At 33.0% G+C, this 17,698-nt stretch overlaps 2 protein-coding genes and 1 non-coding gene across 4 annotated transcripts in view; 1 reads left to right on the top strand and 2 right to left on the bottom strand.

The window, feature by feature from the left end:
* The window catches only part of LOC105110384 (auxin response factor 1-like), a 6,809-nt gene extending 3,410 nt beyond the window's left edge, over positions 1-3,399 (bottom strand). The window contains exons 1-8 of one of the 2 annotated variants that reach the window (XM_011005407.1): positions 3,241-3,399; positions 3,043-3,109; positions 2,432-2,467; positions 1,338-1,453; positions 1,077-1,172; positions 890-946; positions 635-787; positions 454-538 (exon numbers count right to left, since the gene is read on the bottom strand). In XM_011005407.1, coding sequence (XP_011003709.1) covers positions 454-538; positions 635-787; positions 890-946; positions 1,077-1,172; positions 1,338-1,453; positions 2,432-2,465 — 541 coding nt within the window. In that variant the 5' untranslated portion in view covers positions 2,466-2,467; positions 3,043-3,109; positions 3,241-3,399. The remainder of the gene's footprint in view (positions 1-453; positions 539-634; positions 788-889; positions 947-1,076; positions 1,173-1,337; positions 1,454-2,431; positions 2,468-3,042; positions 3,110-3,240) is intronic. The other variant, XM_011005406.1, reaches the window with a different exon arrangement.
* Positions 3,400-6,606: 3,207 nt separating this feature from the next.
* On the bottom strand, positions 6,607-6,680 carry TRNAV-AAC (transfer RNA valine (anticodon AAC)). The gene has a single exon. It is a non-coding gene; the product is annotated as a tRNA-Val (tRNA).
* Positions 6,681-6,749: 69 nt separating this feature from the next.
* LOC105110382 (mitotic spindle checkpoint protein MAD1-like) lies at positions 6,750-16,506 on the top strand. The gene is made up of 16 exons (XM_011005404.1): positions 6,750-7,014; positions 7,095-7,194; positions 7,303-7,463; positions 7,862-8,059; positions 8,150-8,242; positions 8,461-8,577; positions 10,352-10,599; positions 11,003-11,174; positions 12,130-12,240; positions 12,331-12,534; positions 14,241-14,403; positions 14,535-14,625; positions 14,723-14,792; positions 15,119-15,247; positions 15,608-15,646; positions 16,156-16,506. The coding sequence occupies exons 1-16, from the start codon at positions 6,829-6,831 to the stop codon at positions 16,243-16,245; spliced, it is 2,172 nt and encodes a 723-aa protein (XP_011003706.1). The 5' UTR covers positions 6,750-6,828; the 3' UTR covers positions 16,246-16,506.
* Positions 16,507-17,698: the final 1,192 nt, after the last annotated feature.

The following is a 17,698-nucleotide window of genomic DNA, read 5'->3' as shown; positions in this document are numbered from 1 at the left end:
TTTCCCTAAAATCCTTTTCCTTCACATAAATCTGCATGATGCAAGGGAAAGTTAAGGGAAGGAAGAGGAAAACCCTTTCAAAAACCTTCGGCCCACTTTCTCTGAAAAACTGGCATGGGAATTAAATTGCCAATTTGCTTGCTGAGATAGACAATAGTGGAAATAATAGGTCGTTTATGTGTTATGAAGAGCAACAAAAGCAAAGCCTCCATATGATCCCACCAACAGGTGCACTCTGTTGGATCAGATCAGGCTACAGCATCAATGGTTCTCAGATGCTCACAACAAAAGGCTCAAAAGTAGGGACGCAAACCACAACTCCATACATGTATATACAAATTCTACATAAACTAAACACCAAGCTGAGGACAAAAACCTTCTGTGACATGCCATGAACAAGTTGCCAACTGTATCTACAAGATGTCATATCAAGCAATAGCAACTACTTCTAACCTCGAAAAATGTGTCGAAAATGCCACTCATTGCCATGCAGATCAGTTGCAACCAATTCCTGCCAAGGTGGCTGCTGAGACATATCCTGGATGAAAAAGAGAATGGCATAAACTCAAGAGGCACATAAGTGGCCCTATAATGCATATTAGGAATGTCAAAATGATAAAATTTAGATGCTAACCAAAGGAGGCAGACAATCATCTGCGTGCCTTCGAAGAACAGAGAAACCACCATGAGTGCTTGTGTCAGAAGCAGTAAGTGTCTTGCAAAATGAATGGACCGTGCATCTTTCAGGTTCTGGAAGTGGAGGATCAGGACTAGTAACCTCGCTTTGCTGATTCATAGAGGAAATGATGAAAATGGCAGATTTGGCAAAAAAAGTACAAAATAAAAATGCACTCAGAAACCTTGTCTGCTACAAAAATAGAGAGCTTACATCTGGTTCAGGAAGCAGTGTTATCTGGGCATAAACTTCATCTGTTTCGGGTTCAGCCTACAATCCATAGCGAAAATAGTTGATGAACAAATATGCATAAAATAATCCAGATTTTCTCACCATGTTAAAAAGAACCCATGTTAGGATTCATCAAAATAAAATGTTAGATTTTCACCAGCCAACTCACCCTGCGCTGAACATTAACCACTTTACACAGAATTTTAGATGGAAGGTTAAATGAGGGCATTTGCTGCTCCATCCCCTGATGCATTGATGCTTCAAGCTAACAAAACAGATATGAAAACTCTGTAAGAAAACTGCAAGACAGAATATACAATAGAACAAGTAGGAAACAGGAACTTGCCTACATATCTATGAGTACAATATTTTACAATAAGCAACATGATATAGTGCAAAATTCATTGAGCTGCACTTTATTTGGGAATACCTGTTCCATGTGACCTTGAGGAAAATAATAAACTCGCTCCCCTTCACAAGGAAGAGTGACAAGAGGCCCGGCACCGGCATGCCATAGTTCTTTGTACAAAGCATCATTGCATCCCCCTATTTATGGAAGGTCACTGGGTTAAATTTCATGAGGTGACAAACAGAAAGAAGACACACAAAAGAAAGCCAACACCACAGATATCAGGAGCAAGTTAAATTATAGCTAGCCATGTGAAATAGGTAAAAGAATTGAAGAGAGGAGCAGGTAAAATAGGCTGTTACAAAAGATCACATTGCTAGGGCACAATTAAAAAACCACCATTTCAAAGCAAAACTTTGCCCTATAGGAAAATTTTGACATTGCATGGGATTGATAAGCATGAATTGTCATCTCCTAGCCCAATGTTATCAGACAAATCCAGCCAATTGCATCTGAATCAATAGTTCCCACCTCCAATCAGCCCAGTAGAGGTTTAGATTTAACAAGTTCAGTAAAATATTAAATTTTAAACAGCAAAACCTCAAGTTATTATTTATAATTTAACAAAAAATTTATGCTGAACAGCAACTGGAAAATCAGTGAATAGAATACCGAGTTTCAATTTGAAATTCAAAATAAGAATTATCACATGTGCAGCTGCAGCCAAATTAAAATTCTAGTGTCAGCAACCCTAATTGTCTGAAACTGACCAGTTGTGAAAGGGAGGGAGGGGTAGATGTAAGAGTCAAATTTAAAGAGGTGAATCATACCACTAAATCCTATATAAAGACACCAAATCTTGTTAAAATAGGTTTAACAGAGTCATTTGCCAGCCTTCATCAAAACAAATGTGCAATTCAATTCAGTTCATTCAAGGATGTTGGGAGAAAATGGATAGCATAAATTGTTGTTAGGTCAATGTAAATGGATCAAGCAACCATTGCAAATTCATGAATTCCACACTAAAAAATAGTTGACACAAGCTGATGTTGAAATAATCCCATCACCAATTGGAAACTCAGTATGTATCCTGTCTTGTAAACACAAATTTGGAAACAAAAAAAAAACGCAAATTATAGAAAACATAACAAAACAAAACTGTAGAAAACTCAAACCTGGATGGGGGTTTCCTCCGGAGGTATGATTCATAGCTGCAGATACCATAAAAAAAACCACACAAACCCTGAATGAGCAGCGAAACCAATCTATAGAAACCCTTCTATAAAAGCTGCTCCATCAACAACAGAAAGGGTAGCAATCATTTACCTCACCAAACAAAAACAAACCCTTTAAAGATATTCCATTTACTATCACTTATTGATCATGCAGATTGATTCAGTGTTGCCTACTTGAAAGGAGACAAAGTCTGACTTAATTACTAACCATTTGTCAGTGCTAAATATATCTATCTCTTCTTTTTGTCTTAAATGAAGCAACAAGACTTGGCATTTATTTTTTCTTCAACTTTAACTCCGAATTTTACAAAAAAAAAATCGTGGATTTTCAAGATTTTAAAATGCCCTCCACACTTTTCACAACCCAAATCCGCATTTACTTTTGCACAGCATATATTTTAGCCACTACACAATGGAAAAAAAAAATATTACAGGAAAATTAAAATGAATCCACGATCACATCCTAAAACAGCATGATTCTAAAAACCCATCTAGCAACATACACAAAAAGCTTGATTACAAGAAAAAAAATAGAAAAAGAAGAAAGAAACCTGATGTTTGGACAGAGAAGAACTGTTAGAAAACAAGAGGGGAAGAACACTAGAACTGACCAGGGATCTGATGATAAACAAGTTATAACAACACCTACTTTCTTCACTTACAATTCACTAAAACCCTCTATTAATTTCTCGTCAGCTAAAGCCCAGTAAAAAAGAAGAAAAGAAAAGAAAACATGGAAATCACAGTACCTTGCTCTTGAGGAGGGGAAAGCTGTGGGTAGGCAAGAAGGATCCGAGAATAGAAAGTGGTAAACAAGAAGTTGAAGATAGATTTGGAAGAATTCAGATGAATCGATTGGATCGAGAAGCATATAAAAATAAATTATATATATATATATATATAATACACACACACGTACAGATAGATACACAGTAAGTGCGTGTTATGTCGTCATTGTCTTGTCCAAGCCGACACGACTTGTCTTTGGCTCTCTTGTCTGCTACCCCCTCTTTCTATTTTTCTTAATAATCTCTCTCTCTTTGCTTTATTGTTTTTGCTTTTATTTTCTCTAATTTAATTCCATTTCATTTTTTTTCTCAATCATTCATACATGTTTTTAAATATATTTCGTATAAAAATACAAAATATTTTTTATTTTTAAATTTAGAAAATATTGTTTCTGAATCCAGTTTTTTAAATCTCTTACACAAATTGAGTAGCTATAATTTTTAAATGAAACAAATAATTTAGAAGAAGTCTTTTGGTATAATTGGAATATATTATATTAATCAGGTAGCTTTAGGATACAAGTTTAAATTCTATAAGTTACATTAATTATTAATTATTAATTGAACAATAAAATATATTTTCTTTAACTAGATTTAGATATTTCAAATTTAGTCTATTTACGTATGCTTGTAGTAAAAACGAGACCTCCACGTTACATCGATTACTTTTGAGAGGGAGCAAAGGCAAAGGGATACCCATCGTTGTCCTTTTATTCCTGGATGGATTTATTTTTTTTATTTGTTTATTATTTTCTTATAATATAATTGGAACTATTGTTTAAAAAATTGAGACTTGGTTTATTAAAGTTTAAATTGATTTGGATTCAAACAAAAAAAAACAGTTAACTTGACTAAAATTTAATTATTGACCTGGTCATCCTGACTCTGGTCAATATAGAAAGTATTTAGTGTTGTAATTGAATTGTAGTTTTTATAAATTATTAATATTTTTAAAAATTAATTTTTTATGTATTTTTTTAATTATTTTGATATATTAATATTAAAATATAATATTAAAAAATAAAAAAATATATTATTTCAATTTATATAGAAAAAATATTTTAAAAAATAATATATATCATTATCCTAAATATTACTTTATAGACCATTTGTTTTTGTAATGCATAAATACTTTTTAAAAAAATAATTTTTTTATTTTAAATAATATTTTTTTTCGTTGTTTTAGATTGTTTTAAGATGTAAATGTTAAAAATAAATTTTTAAAAATAAAAAAAATATTATTTTAATATATTTATAAAAAAATACTTTAAAAATAATTATTACCATAATAATAAATAAACTCTTATCATCAACTTATTGACCCTATTTTTTTTTATTCTTATCAATGATTTTCAACTTGATTTTAAAACTATCGATTACATTTTTAAAATTTAACTCAACTTGATAAATTATTTCGACTAATCCATAACCAAAAAAACTAAGTTGAGTTTTTTAAAAATAAGTAAAGACAAAAACTAGGATTAATCCGATGCCCCGATTGACTTAATTAAAAACTTAGTTATAACTTGTTAATTATTTTTTTAACAAAATCAACATCATTTTAATTTATAAAATAAAAATTAAAAATTAAAATTAACCCAGTAATTCAATCAAAACCCATCACTCAAATCTTGTGTCGGGTTACTGGAGCGACTGCCATGCCAGGCTTAAAAACTCTACCTGTGATGGAACACAAAATAGTGCTCTCAAATCCTGTGAGCCCGTTTGTTTTACATTTCAAATCCCTTTTTTAAAAAAATTATTACTGTTTTTTCTGTTTTAAATTAGCATTTTTATATTTTTAACTTATTTTAATATGCTAATATTAAAATAATTTTTTAAAATAAAAAAAATTATTTTAATATATTTAAGAATAAAAATTTTTTAAAAAAATAATTCAATAATAATTTGACTATTTAGATTTTTGATTTAATGTCGAGTGAGGATCGGTTTTATCTTAATTGTTTTTAATCCCTTAACTTTAAAATTATCCTTTTAGCCTTTTTGTTGCTTTCCTGAATTGTCACAGTATTGCCTTGTCTTTCCTCGGAGACGAGAGTGCAAAGGGGGCATTGCATTCATTTATTAAATTATTTATCTATTTAAATTTTATTTTGATAACATTTAATTACTTACTGTCACATAATAAAAAATAAAAAAACAAAAATATTTTAAAATAATCAAAAATAAAAATTATGTTCATACAAAATAAAGTAATTATCTCTATATTATATTTAATTATAATGAATGAGATATAAAAAAAATATTAAAAAAATCTATTTTATTTTTAATATATATTGTCATTAAATTTATATATTTAAAAAAATAATTTAATATTATTTTTTGCTATAATTTATACCGAGTGGTAATGTTAATAATATTATAATATTATTAGTTATAAAACTACAATTTAAAATTAATAATATTATAATATTTTTAATTATAAAATTAAAACTGATTAGATAGCTTATCCAAAATTTATACTTATCTAAATTTAAAAAATAAAAAAAATAATTAATTTAACATCACCTAATCAAAAATCTAAGTTCACAAAGGATTAAATATAAAGTCAAAAACTTATTAATTTTTTTAAAAAAAAAATTGTCAAAGCAAAGTTGCTTTAATTATTTTTTTTATAAAAGTTTAGGTTAGGTTAATTATCTTAACTCACATTTCAAATCTTGTCTAATGTTAACTTCCAAGTTAGAGTTTTAAATTATAATAATAATTATTTTTATTTATATATGAATCAATCTGTGTTGATCCTATCGACTCGTGATTTAAAGCTCATCTTGATTACCTTTCAAATTAGGTTTTAAAACTGTAATAATAACAAGTTTTATAATTACACTGACTCAAGTTTATCCTTATTATTTGTGATCCAGAGCTTGACCTCGAATAACATATTAAAACTATTATAATAATTACTTTTATTTTATACTAACTTGAGTTATTTCAATTTGATATTTACTACATGTAATCCAAACTTTATTTTAAATTAAATTTTAAAATTATAATAATAATTATTTTTATATTAATACAAATTAATGATCAATCATACTCTTAACATAAGTCTTATTCCAAGGGGTTTTTTAGAATTGTATTAGGGATTTAAAGTGTTTTTTTAACTTATAAATACATTAAAATATTTGTTTTTATTTTTTAAAAAATATTTTTAAAATCAAAATATTAAAAAATATAAAAAATAATTTTTAATAAAAAATTTAAATTTTAAAAAACACAATTTTAACCGCACCTAGTGAAATAAAATAAACAATTGGCCAGTGTATATAAAAATGCTGAGAAATTAAAACACTTTTCTGTCTATGGCGTCGCCCGGGCTCGAACCGGAGACCTTCAGTGTGTTAGACTGACGTGATAACCAACTACACCACGACACCTTCGTGAGGAGTTAGGAGCTACTAATATTGATATTCGATAAAGTTCGGTTTGAACTCATTGCAGTCCGTGTCCGTGATTTTGAATTCTCTCGTCTATTCAAATTTATAATTTAATCTCTAGAGAGAGAGAGGGAGAGAGAGGGAGAAGATGATACTAAGAACTCCACCGGCAAAGCGAGCAAGAGGAGGAGCCGCCGACGCAAATGCAAGACCTATCATCGAGAGCCCCCAATCGGAGCACCACCGCGATAATCATCTAGTTATCTACGAAGACAACAACACTCCGCCGCTCCAACACGAACAATTCCTCTGCACTTACCAGTGCCGCCAATTGGTCCTGCTCGCTTAACCACACATTTCTTTCACAAGTTCTGTGTATTTTATGTACTCATCTGCTCATCCATTCAATTTCAGGTTAAATCGGATTTTATAGACGCGTTGAGTAGCGCCGAGAAGCAAGTTCTGGATTACCAGTCTAAATTACAAGAAATCAATGAAAATTTCACCAAATCTGGTTGCTACTTGCTACTCTCTTCTTTATTATTATTATTATTATTTAATAATAATAATAATAACAATTATTTAATAATCTTAATGTAATTATTATTTAATGGTGATGTAGAAGGTGAGAGGAAGAAGTTTCGAGATAAATTGTTGCAGACAGAGCAACAACTTGCTGCTGCCAAAGGACGCGAACATGCTCTTCAGCAACAACTTCTTAAGGAAGTTAATGTTAACCAAGAAAGGTTCAAGAAACAGTTAGAATCACATGCTAACCTTGAGGTATGAGATCCCAATGCTTCTTTCTTTCTTTCTTTTGTTTTTTAAAATAGAAATGAGGGATTTATGGTATGTAAATTCTAGTGCTACAATATGTTTGATTAACTAATTCAATTTTTTAGCCATTAATTTCTTTATGTCAGCTATCTAGGCAATCGCCTTAATAATCTTAACAATTTCTTTTTTATGAATTGTAATTTTCAGCATTGATTTCCATTATTATGAAGCAATTCTAAAATTACAATTAGGAAGAGTAAATTTTCTATTTAAATTCAGCTTTAAAAGTTTAAATTCTCATGGCATGGTTGGTACTTTCTTCTTTTTCCCTGTTTGCCTGTTTGTAGTATTTCAAATTGTTCCTCTTCTTTGAAAAAAAAATGCTCCTTCCATTTCTGTTTTAGGTTAAGTTTGAAAATGAAAAGAAACTGCGCCAGAAAGCTGAATCCTCAGCAGCTTCTGCTGAAGAGAAAGTAAGTGTTTTAGAGGGAAAACTTGGCCATCTTTCTGAAAGCATAGAAAGGGAGAAAAAGCTTCTCAATACTGAACTTGCGCAGCTGAATAGAGAATCAAAACATTCTGTTTCTAGAATAAGGGCAGATGTAAGTATCTTAATTTGTGGATTTCCTTTTTATAATGGCTTAGCTATGACCCAAAGTTCTAGTTATCTTGCTCATTTTTCTTCTATGTAGCTAGAAAAAATGGAATGCAGGGCCAAGCATGCCGAGAAAGAATCAGAGCTGTGGAAGGAGCAGCTAGAAGATCTGAAAAGGCAGCTTACGGAGGTGTCTTACTTTTATTCTTGTTTTTTCCTTTTTTCTAAAAATGGATTGTACTCATTGACTGGTGTGTTCAGTAAGCCAAGCTTCTACTTGGTGTAAATGTTGGTCTCCATTAATTTAGAATGACATGTTTAAAAACCTTCCAGAATTCTTAAAGTGCACTAGAGATATGATCACTTTTTCATCAAATCTTTTTATGGCCTTATCTTTTTTTTTCTCAGTGCTCGCATCAAAGAAGTGAATTGGAGAAGAAATTATCAAGTTTCACTTTTCAAGAAGGTTCTTCTACTGATAGCAACATTTTGGTTAAACATCTACAAGAAGAGCTTAGAAATTTTGTAAGTTTGGTTTCTACACATACCTTATACTCAGATAAAGGGTTTTGCTACTTTCAATGTCCATTACAAGTGATATGGTAATCTGCTGGTCATTCACCCAAGAACTGTAGATGAGTGGAGCTCATGCAGGCTGAATACTTTTTTCTGTATATAGGCTTCTTGCTTGAAGTCAGTGCTATTTAAGATATTAGCTGGATGCTAGCTGTATTCAACTCTGTTCTGCCATGGTTTCTTTGACATAAAACTCACATGTATTTGCACTCAGAAAACTAGAAACTCAAGAAATGACTCTCATTTCTGCATGCATTTTGGATGAATAATTTGGGAAGTTCAGCTCTTGTGTTCTGGTGGAAACGTAGTTTGTTTGGTGGTGTTTTTGTCTTCTATTCTGGTGTATTTATGTTTTACTGCTGAAATTTGATTTTGAAAGTCCACTTTATGGTTTTTTGGGTAGCAGCAGCAGTAATGTTTTTGCTGGAAGTTCATGGAATTGTATGAAGTGGTGTGTAGGTGTTAGTTGACATGGGATTTGAATACGGAATAATTATTTTTTAGAGGCATGCCACCAATTAAGTAAGGCTGACATTTTGATGAGGAGATAGTCATTGTAAACATGGTTGTAAATCTAAGATATCTCATACTGGTTCTGAAAACAAAGCATGGAACTCCTATTTCATCTTGCTGTCAATTGAGCCTCATCTAGAATATCTTCGCCAAATACAGCAGAAACATCTTGGTCATCTCCAGTGCATGCCTTAAAGTTTTACGTCAATGAAAATTCAGTACTTTATGTTGTTTTGCGGACATCCAAACTAGTAATCAAGAATAATAATGTTATTCACCCTACTAACCATTAATTCACATGCAAATTCTTGCCTACAAGGATTGTCGCTGTAATAAATAATAATTGCCTTTTCTTTTCTTTTTTAATTTTACAGTGAATTTATGTTTTACATTTTTCTTTGTTATCCAAGTGATTGCTAAGTATAATTGATACATATTTTTTTTTTTGAAGATATAATTGACATGTGTGGAATTATGTATGAAGTTGAATTTGATCAGTTTATATTTATTTGAATTAAGATAATAGTATGGTATTGTGGATTCTCTCTCTCTCTCTTTCCCCGTATACATATATATATATATATTTATTTATTTGTTATGCTTAATCTAATTTTAAGTTTTTGATAAATATTTGGAGGTCATCTAAGTTTGATAAGTGTTTTAATGAGCAAAATATTTTTGTTGTATTGAATATGCACACAAACCATATGCTTTTACAGAGACTCTGGAATGGAGCACTTAATCATCTGGCACCGAGATATCTCATACCAATTGAAAATTCAGAATGGTTTCTGAAATGGTGTTGAAAACTATGACTGTAAAAAGTATAGCATTCAAAAGTATAGCATTCTATATAGGGTTACATTATGGTAGTAAGTGTGCATCAGCTCACATGAAGTAGCAATGCTGGGTGTATGCTAGATATTTTGAGCAAAAACTTAGAATAAAAGAGATTTGAAATATCTATATCCATGAAGATGGAAATATTCCAGTGAATGTGAAATTGTTTATGCTGGTTGAAATGTTGAATATCCCTATCTCTCTAATTATCAACTATGAGTAATTTCTGGTGTTGGCTACCCGGGTGACATAGGTGTCTTAATATCGAGGATCTCACATCATATATTTACAGCATGTTGCTGATCATTTCTCTTTCCATGAATCCTTTTTCTTATCACTAGGTGATTTATCAATGTTCGACATTTTATAGGAGACTGAAGTGAGGGAAGCAAGAAAGATAAGATCTTCCCATGAAAGCATTGAGTTATTGAAGGAGAAATTGCTGGAAGAAAAGGGCCGCAGAGAAAGAGCAGAGTCAGAGTTATCTAAGTTACTAGAATTTGAGTTAAATATGAAGAAGCTGGAGGATGAGATGTCTTCTTGGAAGTTAGCAATAAAGGATATTCCTGGTGTGTCATCTTATGATGATATACCTGTTAAATTTGCAGCATTACAGAAGTATGTTTATTCTTTTAGCTTGTTGGTTTCAATTGTTTCATTATTTAAGTCTGCCGTTAAGCCTTAAGGTTGCCTGCATGTGGAAATATTGACACCCAACCTTTTGATTTTCCTTTTCCTTTCTAAAAGATTTTATCTGGGAGGGTGTTTTCTGGTATAAGGTTGAGTTTCTTTCCATTCTATCTGTACTTCATAAAGCATCTTCATTAGTTCAAAGCGATGCACTTTCTTTACAAAATCTATGGTGTGAAATAGTCCGTTACCTCTTAATATTACAATCATTTTGTTGCTGTGATGGTAAATATAAATTGAGAGCTTAAAGGAAAAGCTCAAATTAGCCGCCTTGACCTTGTTCTCATTTTAGTTTTTGCTCTCTGATGTTAAATGTATCTGTTCAATGCAGAGAGGTGATTGATAACATGATGAAGGCAGGTGAGGCAAATACACATTTCAAACAAATGGAGGTGGCCTTGGAAACTGCACAACTTGGTAAACAAAATGCTGAAAGTGAGGCTGCATTGGCCAAAGAGAAGGCAGAAGCATTGAAATTGGAGGTCAAACAGATTGAATTGATGGTAAGTATTAGCTTAGGTACATGTATTCTCTTATAACTTAAACGCTTCTTTTCTGTTTTGTCCAAATGAGTTTAGCAATTAACTTCTTTTTGATAAAGTCAGAGGTGTTTGCTACTCATGGATCTGCTCTATTCAGCAAATTTAGGGGTGGGGTGTGCGTGTTTTTTTTTTTTTTTTGGGGGGGAGGGGGGGTGGTGACCAGATCATTGAGAGTAAGAATGTCAAAATCTTTCTACTTGGTGTTTAGAGAATTATCAAGTTTGGTTACCTGGATAAGTATTTGGTGTGTGTGTTGTGGTGGGGGGGAGTTTAGCAATTAACTTCTTTTTGATAAAGTCAGAGGTGTTTGCTACTCATGGATCTGCTCAATGAATTTCTCATTTTGGCTCTGACTAAAATTTGGAATAGTGTTGCGTTGCATGTGTAAATGGAGTTGTGTATTTTTCTTATCCACTAACTGTGTTTGAGGAGATTCGGTAGAGAGAATTCCAGGGTACCGGGATATAGCTGTCTAATTTTTTCCAGTTATGTCTTTTGTGGAGTTGATCTTGCTAGCAGAACAATCTAAACAGAGTTTCCATTGCAGAGGCATATGTCCCCATTTTGGATAAGTTCATGTTCATTTTGTCTGTACACCATTTATCCTTTACCTTTGATGCCCTAAAACTTTTGCACTTTTTCGTGTCTGAATATCTCTTTCTGTCACCAAATTCTTACGAGGGATCATTTTGGGGGTGTGGAGGGCTGTTATGTGCACTGTGGAGATGAGTGGTTAGGGATTTCTTTTGTTTCCCTTCTCTCTTCTCCTTCTCCTTTATGCTTGGTGATGCAAATCAAAATATCGATTTTACTATACGAGTATGAATTCATCCTTAACAGTGGTGAACATTCAACATATTTTTGTCTTCCATTGATATGGTTCAAATTAAATAAATATATTGATGGCTAATTGCAGCTCTCTATGGTTACTGAAGAAAGAGATAGGTTGAAAAATGTTGTCAATGAATTGAAGAGGCCAAAGTATGATCAAGGAGGGGATGAAGCAGCCAGTGGAGTTCTTCTTCAGGTCTTGGAGTTGAATAGTTCATCTATTTTCCTTGAAACTCTTCCAATCTTTTCTAACAGTCTTTCTTTGCACTTTGCTTTTCATGTCCAGGAACTTGAATCATCTCTTTCACAGAAGGAATTTTGTATTAAAGAATTGGAGAGTAATCTACATGCACAGAAAGAAGTCAATAGTCGCCAATTGGAAGAAATAAAGACACTTAATGACATGCTAAATAATGAAGCTAGAAGAATTAAGTCATTGGAAAGGGAGAGTGATCGGCTTCGTGCAGAGATCTCCCTATTGGAGTCTAAGGTAAATTTAAAGCTGTTCCAAGACTTACCAGGCGCTTTTAGGCTTGGGCACTGTATTAAATGTTTTATTGACTTCTCTAATTTTTTAACATCTATTCATCTTCCAAACATGAGAAGGATATTTGACATATTCATGTATGAATGATGTTTGACTTCTTTCTGCTAGGAGAAGGTCATTCATGATGGAGCAGAATATCAGTTCTGTTGAGGAAATCTTGTTGGTTTCCATCATAGGATGATTAAGTCTGTTGCTTCTGATCTTTTCAAAATACATATTAAGGGATATGCATCATTATTGCCTGCATATTTTTTTGTGTGGAATAAAGGCATGGTTTGATGCTTGCAAAAATGTACTTTAGGCAATACTTGGTTTTTGTATCTGGTCTTGTATCCAGATTTCTTCATGCTGGTAATTTTACATACCAGGGATGCTCCCTGGATATAACTAAGTGCTGGGAGGCAGTTATATTGTTAAATAATGTGGTTGATGAGCTCTCCTTTTCTTTTCAATCCATGGGTTTATTGTTTCTGTTAAATAATGCATGCTTCAGGATTATTGGTTTGGACTCTGTTTGGCATAATAGAGTAGGAACTTCTTAATGCTGGTAGCTGAAATTCATCCTCAGACAAGGCTTGAGAAACACTTCTTCTCATTGTAGGTTCAAGGCTGAAATTGTACATGACTGGCTATGTTCTTGTAAAACTTTGTTTCATAGCCTGAAGACAATTACCATATAACTTATTGAAGTATGAACTTCTGATAAGACATGTTTCTCATGTCATAAGAACTGTCACATGTATGAAACAGAGTCCATTGAGCTTCTATGTTAAGAATAGCTCGCAGGGAAACACGCAGATCCTTTCAGACACACACATAAATATTTTGGCCCTTCTTTTGGTTTTTTTGCCAAGGTTCCCCCCCCCCCCCCCTCACATGTGATGTTTCTATGATCGTTAAAATTTGCTTGGTTTTAGGTGTTCTTTATGGACACTAGGATATTTAGAACCGGTGCAAAGTCATAGAAGCATCCTTATTTGTGAGGGTTCAATCTGTATCTGTGCTTAGAGGATTATATGCTTTGCGCCTGGGCTTCTTGCTGCGAAAATGGAACTGAAAATGTTGTATCTGCTTCTTGCCTGCTGAAAACTACCTCATTTTATAATAAGTCGCCCCCCAAAATTTTTTACGACATTAATGAAGGGTTTAGGTCTAGTTTCCTAGAGCAGTTGTTGCTTGCACTGGTTAGTGTTGGTATTCATATGTATGTTCTCCAGCTTAATGTGATCCATAAAACACAAGAACGTTAAAAGTTGGCAATTTATAGTTCTTCAACTGTTTCTGAAGTTGCTTTCATGCTTGTATGTGAATTTTCTGGAGTGCTTGTAGAGTGATTTTATTATACACTGTCAACACCAGGATACCACCAAAGAGATTTTCCTGTATACCAAACATAAGCTTGGCTGTTTGTTTATGTTCTATTTTCCTGTGATTGTTGATCACATTGAGAAGATGTAAAGAACATGAAAAAGGTTTGTTTAGTGCGCGGTATGTTGAAAACATGTTGAAAACCAACTCTATTGTGGTGTTCTCTTTCAGTTGCACACAATTGAGATCTGGTTATGTGAATGATTCATTTGTTAAAGATGCTTGATTTATTTTAACATTCAGCTATAATCCTTGACAAATTTATTTCCTCTCCTCCACAGCTAGGTCATGGTGACTTCTCTGCTGCAAATACAAAGGTGCTGAGAATGGTTAATACACTTGCAGTTGATAATGAGGCCAAACAAACTATTGAGGCTTTAAGAACTGAGTTGCAGAAGACCAAGGAGAAGTTGCAAGCTGTAGAAGAATTGAAGAGTCAGTCAGGTATCAAGCACAAGCAATTTACCTTAACAATTATTTTATTTTCCATTCCAAATTTGTTTTCTTCATCACATTTCTGTTCTGAACCTTCCAATACTTCTGATCATACAGTTTCATGATGATTAATTGTTCAGGTGATGCGGGCAAGCTGGTGGACTCCTATATCTCTGGGAAGATTACACAATTAAAAGAACAAATTGCAACTCTTGAAAAACGTGAAGAAAGGCGAGTGATGTTCACAAAGTATTTTGAATTTTTGCATTTTTAAACCATTATTCAATTGTATCATAACCCAAAGTGTTTGATTTTATCCATTGAACAGATACAAGACTGTTTTTGCTGATAGAATCTCCGTGTTTCGAAGGGCATGCTGTGAACTTTTTGGCTACAAGGTATCAAATGTTTCTCACTGCATTTGCAGTTTGACAGTTATATTTGATTTACCAATTTCATATAAATTTGATGGTAATGGGGCTGTGGAAATTGTCATTCTTTCTGTTTCAAGCTCCAATTATGATAGTTTAACCCTTCATTGTCTGTTTTTAAATAAAAAAAGGCGTAATGCTTAGTTGCTAGGACATTCCAAGGAACTAAGATACTCATTGGAGGCATAGGTTCCACTGACTCTTCTCATGTCATTGTGAATCAGTTAGGGAGCTGCTGTCTTTCACTTGAGTATAATAGGCTTTTGCTCTTCCTTTGCTCACATCTTTTGCAGATTGTAATGGATGAACACCAGCGTTCTAATGGAATTCCAGTTACTCGGTTTACCCTGCAATCAGTCTACGCCCAAAGTGATGATGAGAAACTTGAGTTTGAATATGAATCAGGGAATACAAACATTTTGGTAAGTTAGCAAATTTAGGTTACATAGAGGTGCCTGATGTCCTTGAGAAATTATTCTACTGACAATAAAACATGCCAGTTGTGTCTTGGTGGCATTTGAACTGGAAACACTCTTGTGCTTAAATTCATGTACAGGACTTGAAAATTGATTTCCTGCACAAAAAAACTTTTCCTTTGGTGGAAAAGGAGTGAATATTTTAGTTACAGTTTGTCATCTTCTTTTCTTTTTTTGCGTTTAGGCAAAGGGGATACAAAATACTTTTTTGGTATTTAGACCAGAAGAAAAGAATGTTACCAATTCATTTCCGTTGATTTCAGTGAATAATTTTTAACTTTCCTTTTCTTTCTTCAATTTCAACAGGCTAACGATTACACATCACAGCCCGACATATCCCGTCAGGTATGGAGCAATAGTTTTCCTACAAATATTGTGTGTGGAGCCTGTGGACACAGGCACAGGCACAAACATGTATCACTTGCATACCTCTGAATGCTCTTCCTTAGCCTATATGACCTTAACTGGATCATTAAAATCACCCACTCCTCTCATGTTAAAAGTATATGGGGATGTTGAATGTTAATGCCTTTGATTTTAAATGGCTAGGTTGGGCTATAACTTGAAAGTGACGGCACTTTGTTTTGTGTCTTTGATGCTGTTAGCCCAAATATTTTCTTCCAAAATTTGGACCGGCACAGTTGCTTTGTTTGGTTTTTAATGACCTGAAAGCTTGCACTTCATTTTCACTACTAAAAATTCTCAGTATAAAAGTTTGTCATCTGAACTGTTAGCTGAGTCTGATTTTTGTTATTGACCAACCGCTACTGCTACTGGCTATTCTAGTTCTATTATTGTTGCTTCGTTTCTTGGAATGTGGGGAAGAATCTCATCCAAAGCTTGCACTTTTTCAGGTGGATATATTTATTCGCAAGATGAACTCAATTCCAGCTTTCACGGCCAACCTGACAGTGGAGTCTTTCAACAGACGAACTCTATCATAAGACTGATAAGAATATCCATTAGCTCAAGATTTTCCTTATTTCTCATGCAAGCAATTGCAGAAACTGTATATTTTCTACTGGTGATTTTATATTCTAGGTACTTATGTGCTGTCAACTTGGAATGAATTCAGTTCCGTAGCGATGAAAAATGGATTTGTTTGAAATATATTACTAAAATTCTGTGTTCTGACCTGATTGGGATATTGATTTAAGAGGCGGGAAGAGGGGTTTGCATTTGTGTATGGAAACGTTTAGAGCTCACCTTTGATGTTAGGGTGAATCTACAGTCTTTTGCTCCTAATGATAATTTGAGCGTAGCTGTGCCTTATGCTGCGCATCTAATGGAGAGGTGAAAAGAGGAGACAGACGTGGGGGTGGTGGTGGTGGTGGTGGAGGTGCGTGCTATTGATGCCTGTCACCATTGGGATCCTGAATCTAGATTGCTTCATAGTCTTGAAAAGTCTTGAATTCTGTAGACAATGTGGCCACAAGTCCTTTGCAACAATAGTACTAATAAACTGTTGCGGGTGCCATCATTCACTTGTCTCGCATTATTAGCCCCCTTCCATCCTTGTTGGGACCAGTTGAATTCTCCTTTCAATTATATGCTTAATAATTCAATGCCTGTGATGCTGGTTTTTCCGTGAGGAGGAGCTTTTCCTCAAATTCTTTTCATCTGTCATGATCGTCGGTGCTCATTGACCTGAAACTGCGATGGCGTAGAGAAATTTACCCTAGCACTGGTTTCTTTCAGTGGAATTATACAAATATCAAGATTGATTGCGTTGTTTAATATATATATATACATATATATATACATATACATATATACATATATATACATATACATATACATATACATATATATATGTGTATATAGTTTCAGTTAAACGGGTCGAAGTCATTTGAGAATTATTATAATGAAAAAAAAAAACAAACTAATTTGGCAACCATACCTGGTATTGTTAATTTTAAATTTAACGTTGCTAGCTATCCTCTTTATATTTGAAATCAAGTCTTTTTCAAAGCTTCTTCCATGTTTTGCATAAGATTATTAAAACGACTTGAATATCCTAACCTTTAACATAATTGATCAATTTTAAATTTTTCTATAGAACTAATCTTAAGTTCCTTACCACAATTTTATTTTTTTCATCTATTAATGTAAATGTGTGTGTGTTTTTATAACTATATATATGTATATATATATACTGGAGTCTGGAATATCTTGTTGGCTAGCTAAACAGGTCAAATCTTCCTCAAACTTCAAGTCATTTGAGAATTACAATTAAAAAAAAAAATTAATCTTCAAAAGTTTATAAGAGAATTTTACTTGGGAGGATGAGTTTGCAAGTACAAAAGCAGAAATGGATGCAGATGGTGAAGCACTCCATAAGATACGAGAAGCTCATAGTGTGGTGGGCCTAGACTGAGATTTCTTTCCCTCCTCTTC

The sequence above is a fragment of the Populus euphratica genome, unplaced genomic scaffold, assembly GCF_000495115.2.
Source record: "Populus euphratica unplaced genomic scaffold, PopEup_1.0 scaffold248.1, whole genome shotgun sequence".
NCBI classification, from domain to species: domain Eukaryota; kingdom Viridiplantae; phylum Streptophyta; class Magnoliopsida; order Malpighiales; family Salicaceae; genus Populus; species Populus euphratica.
Note: the sequence above shows the minus strand (reverse complement) of the source record. Positions and strands in the feature narration are given on the sequence as shown.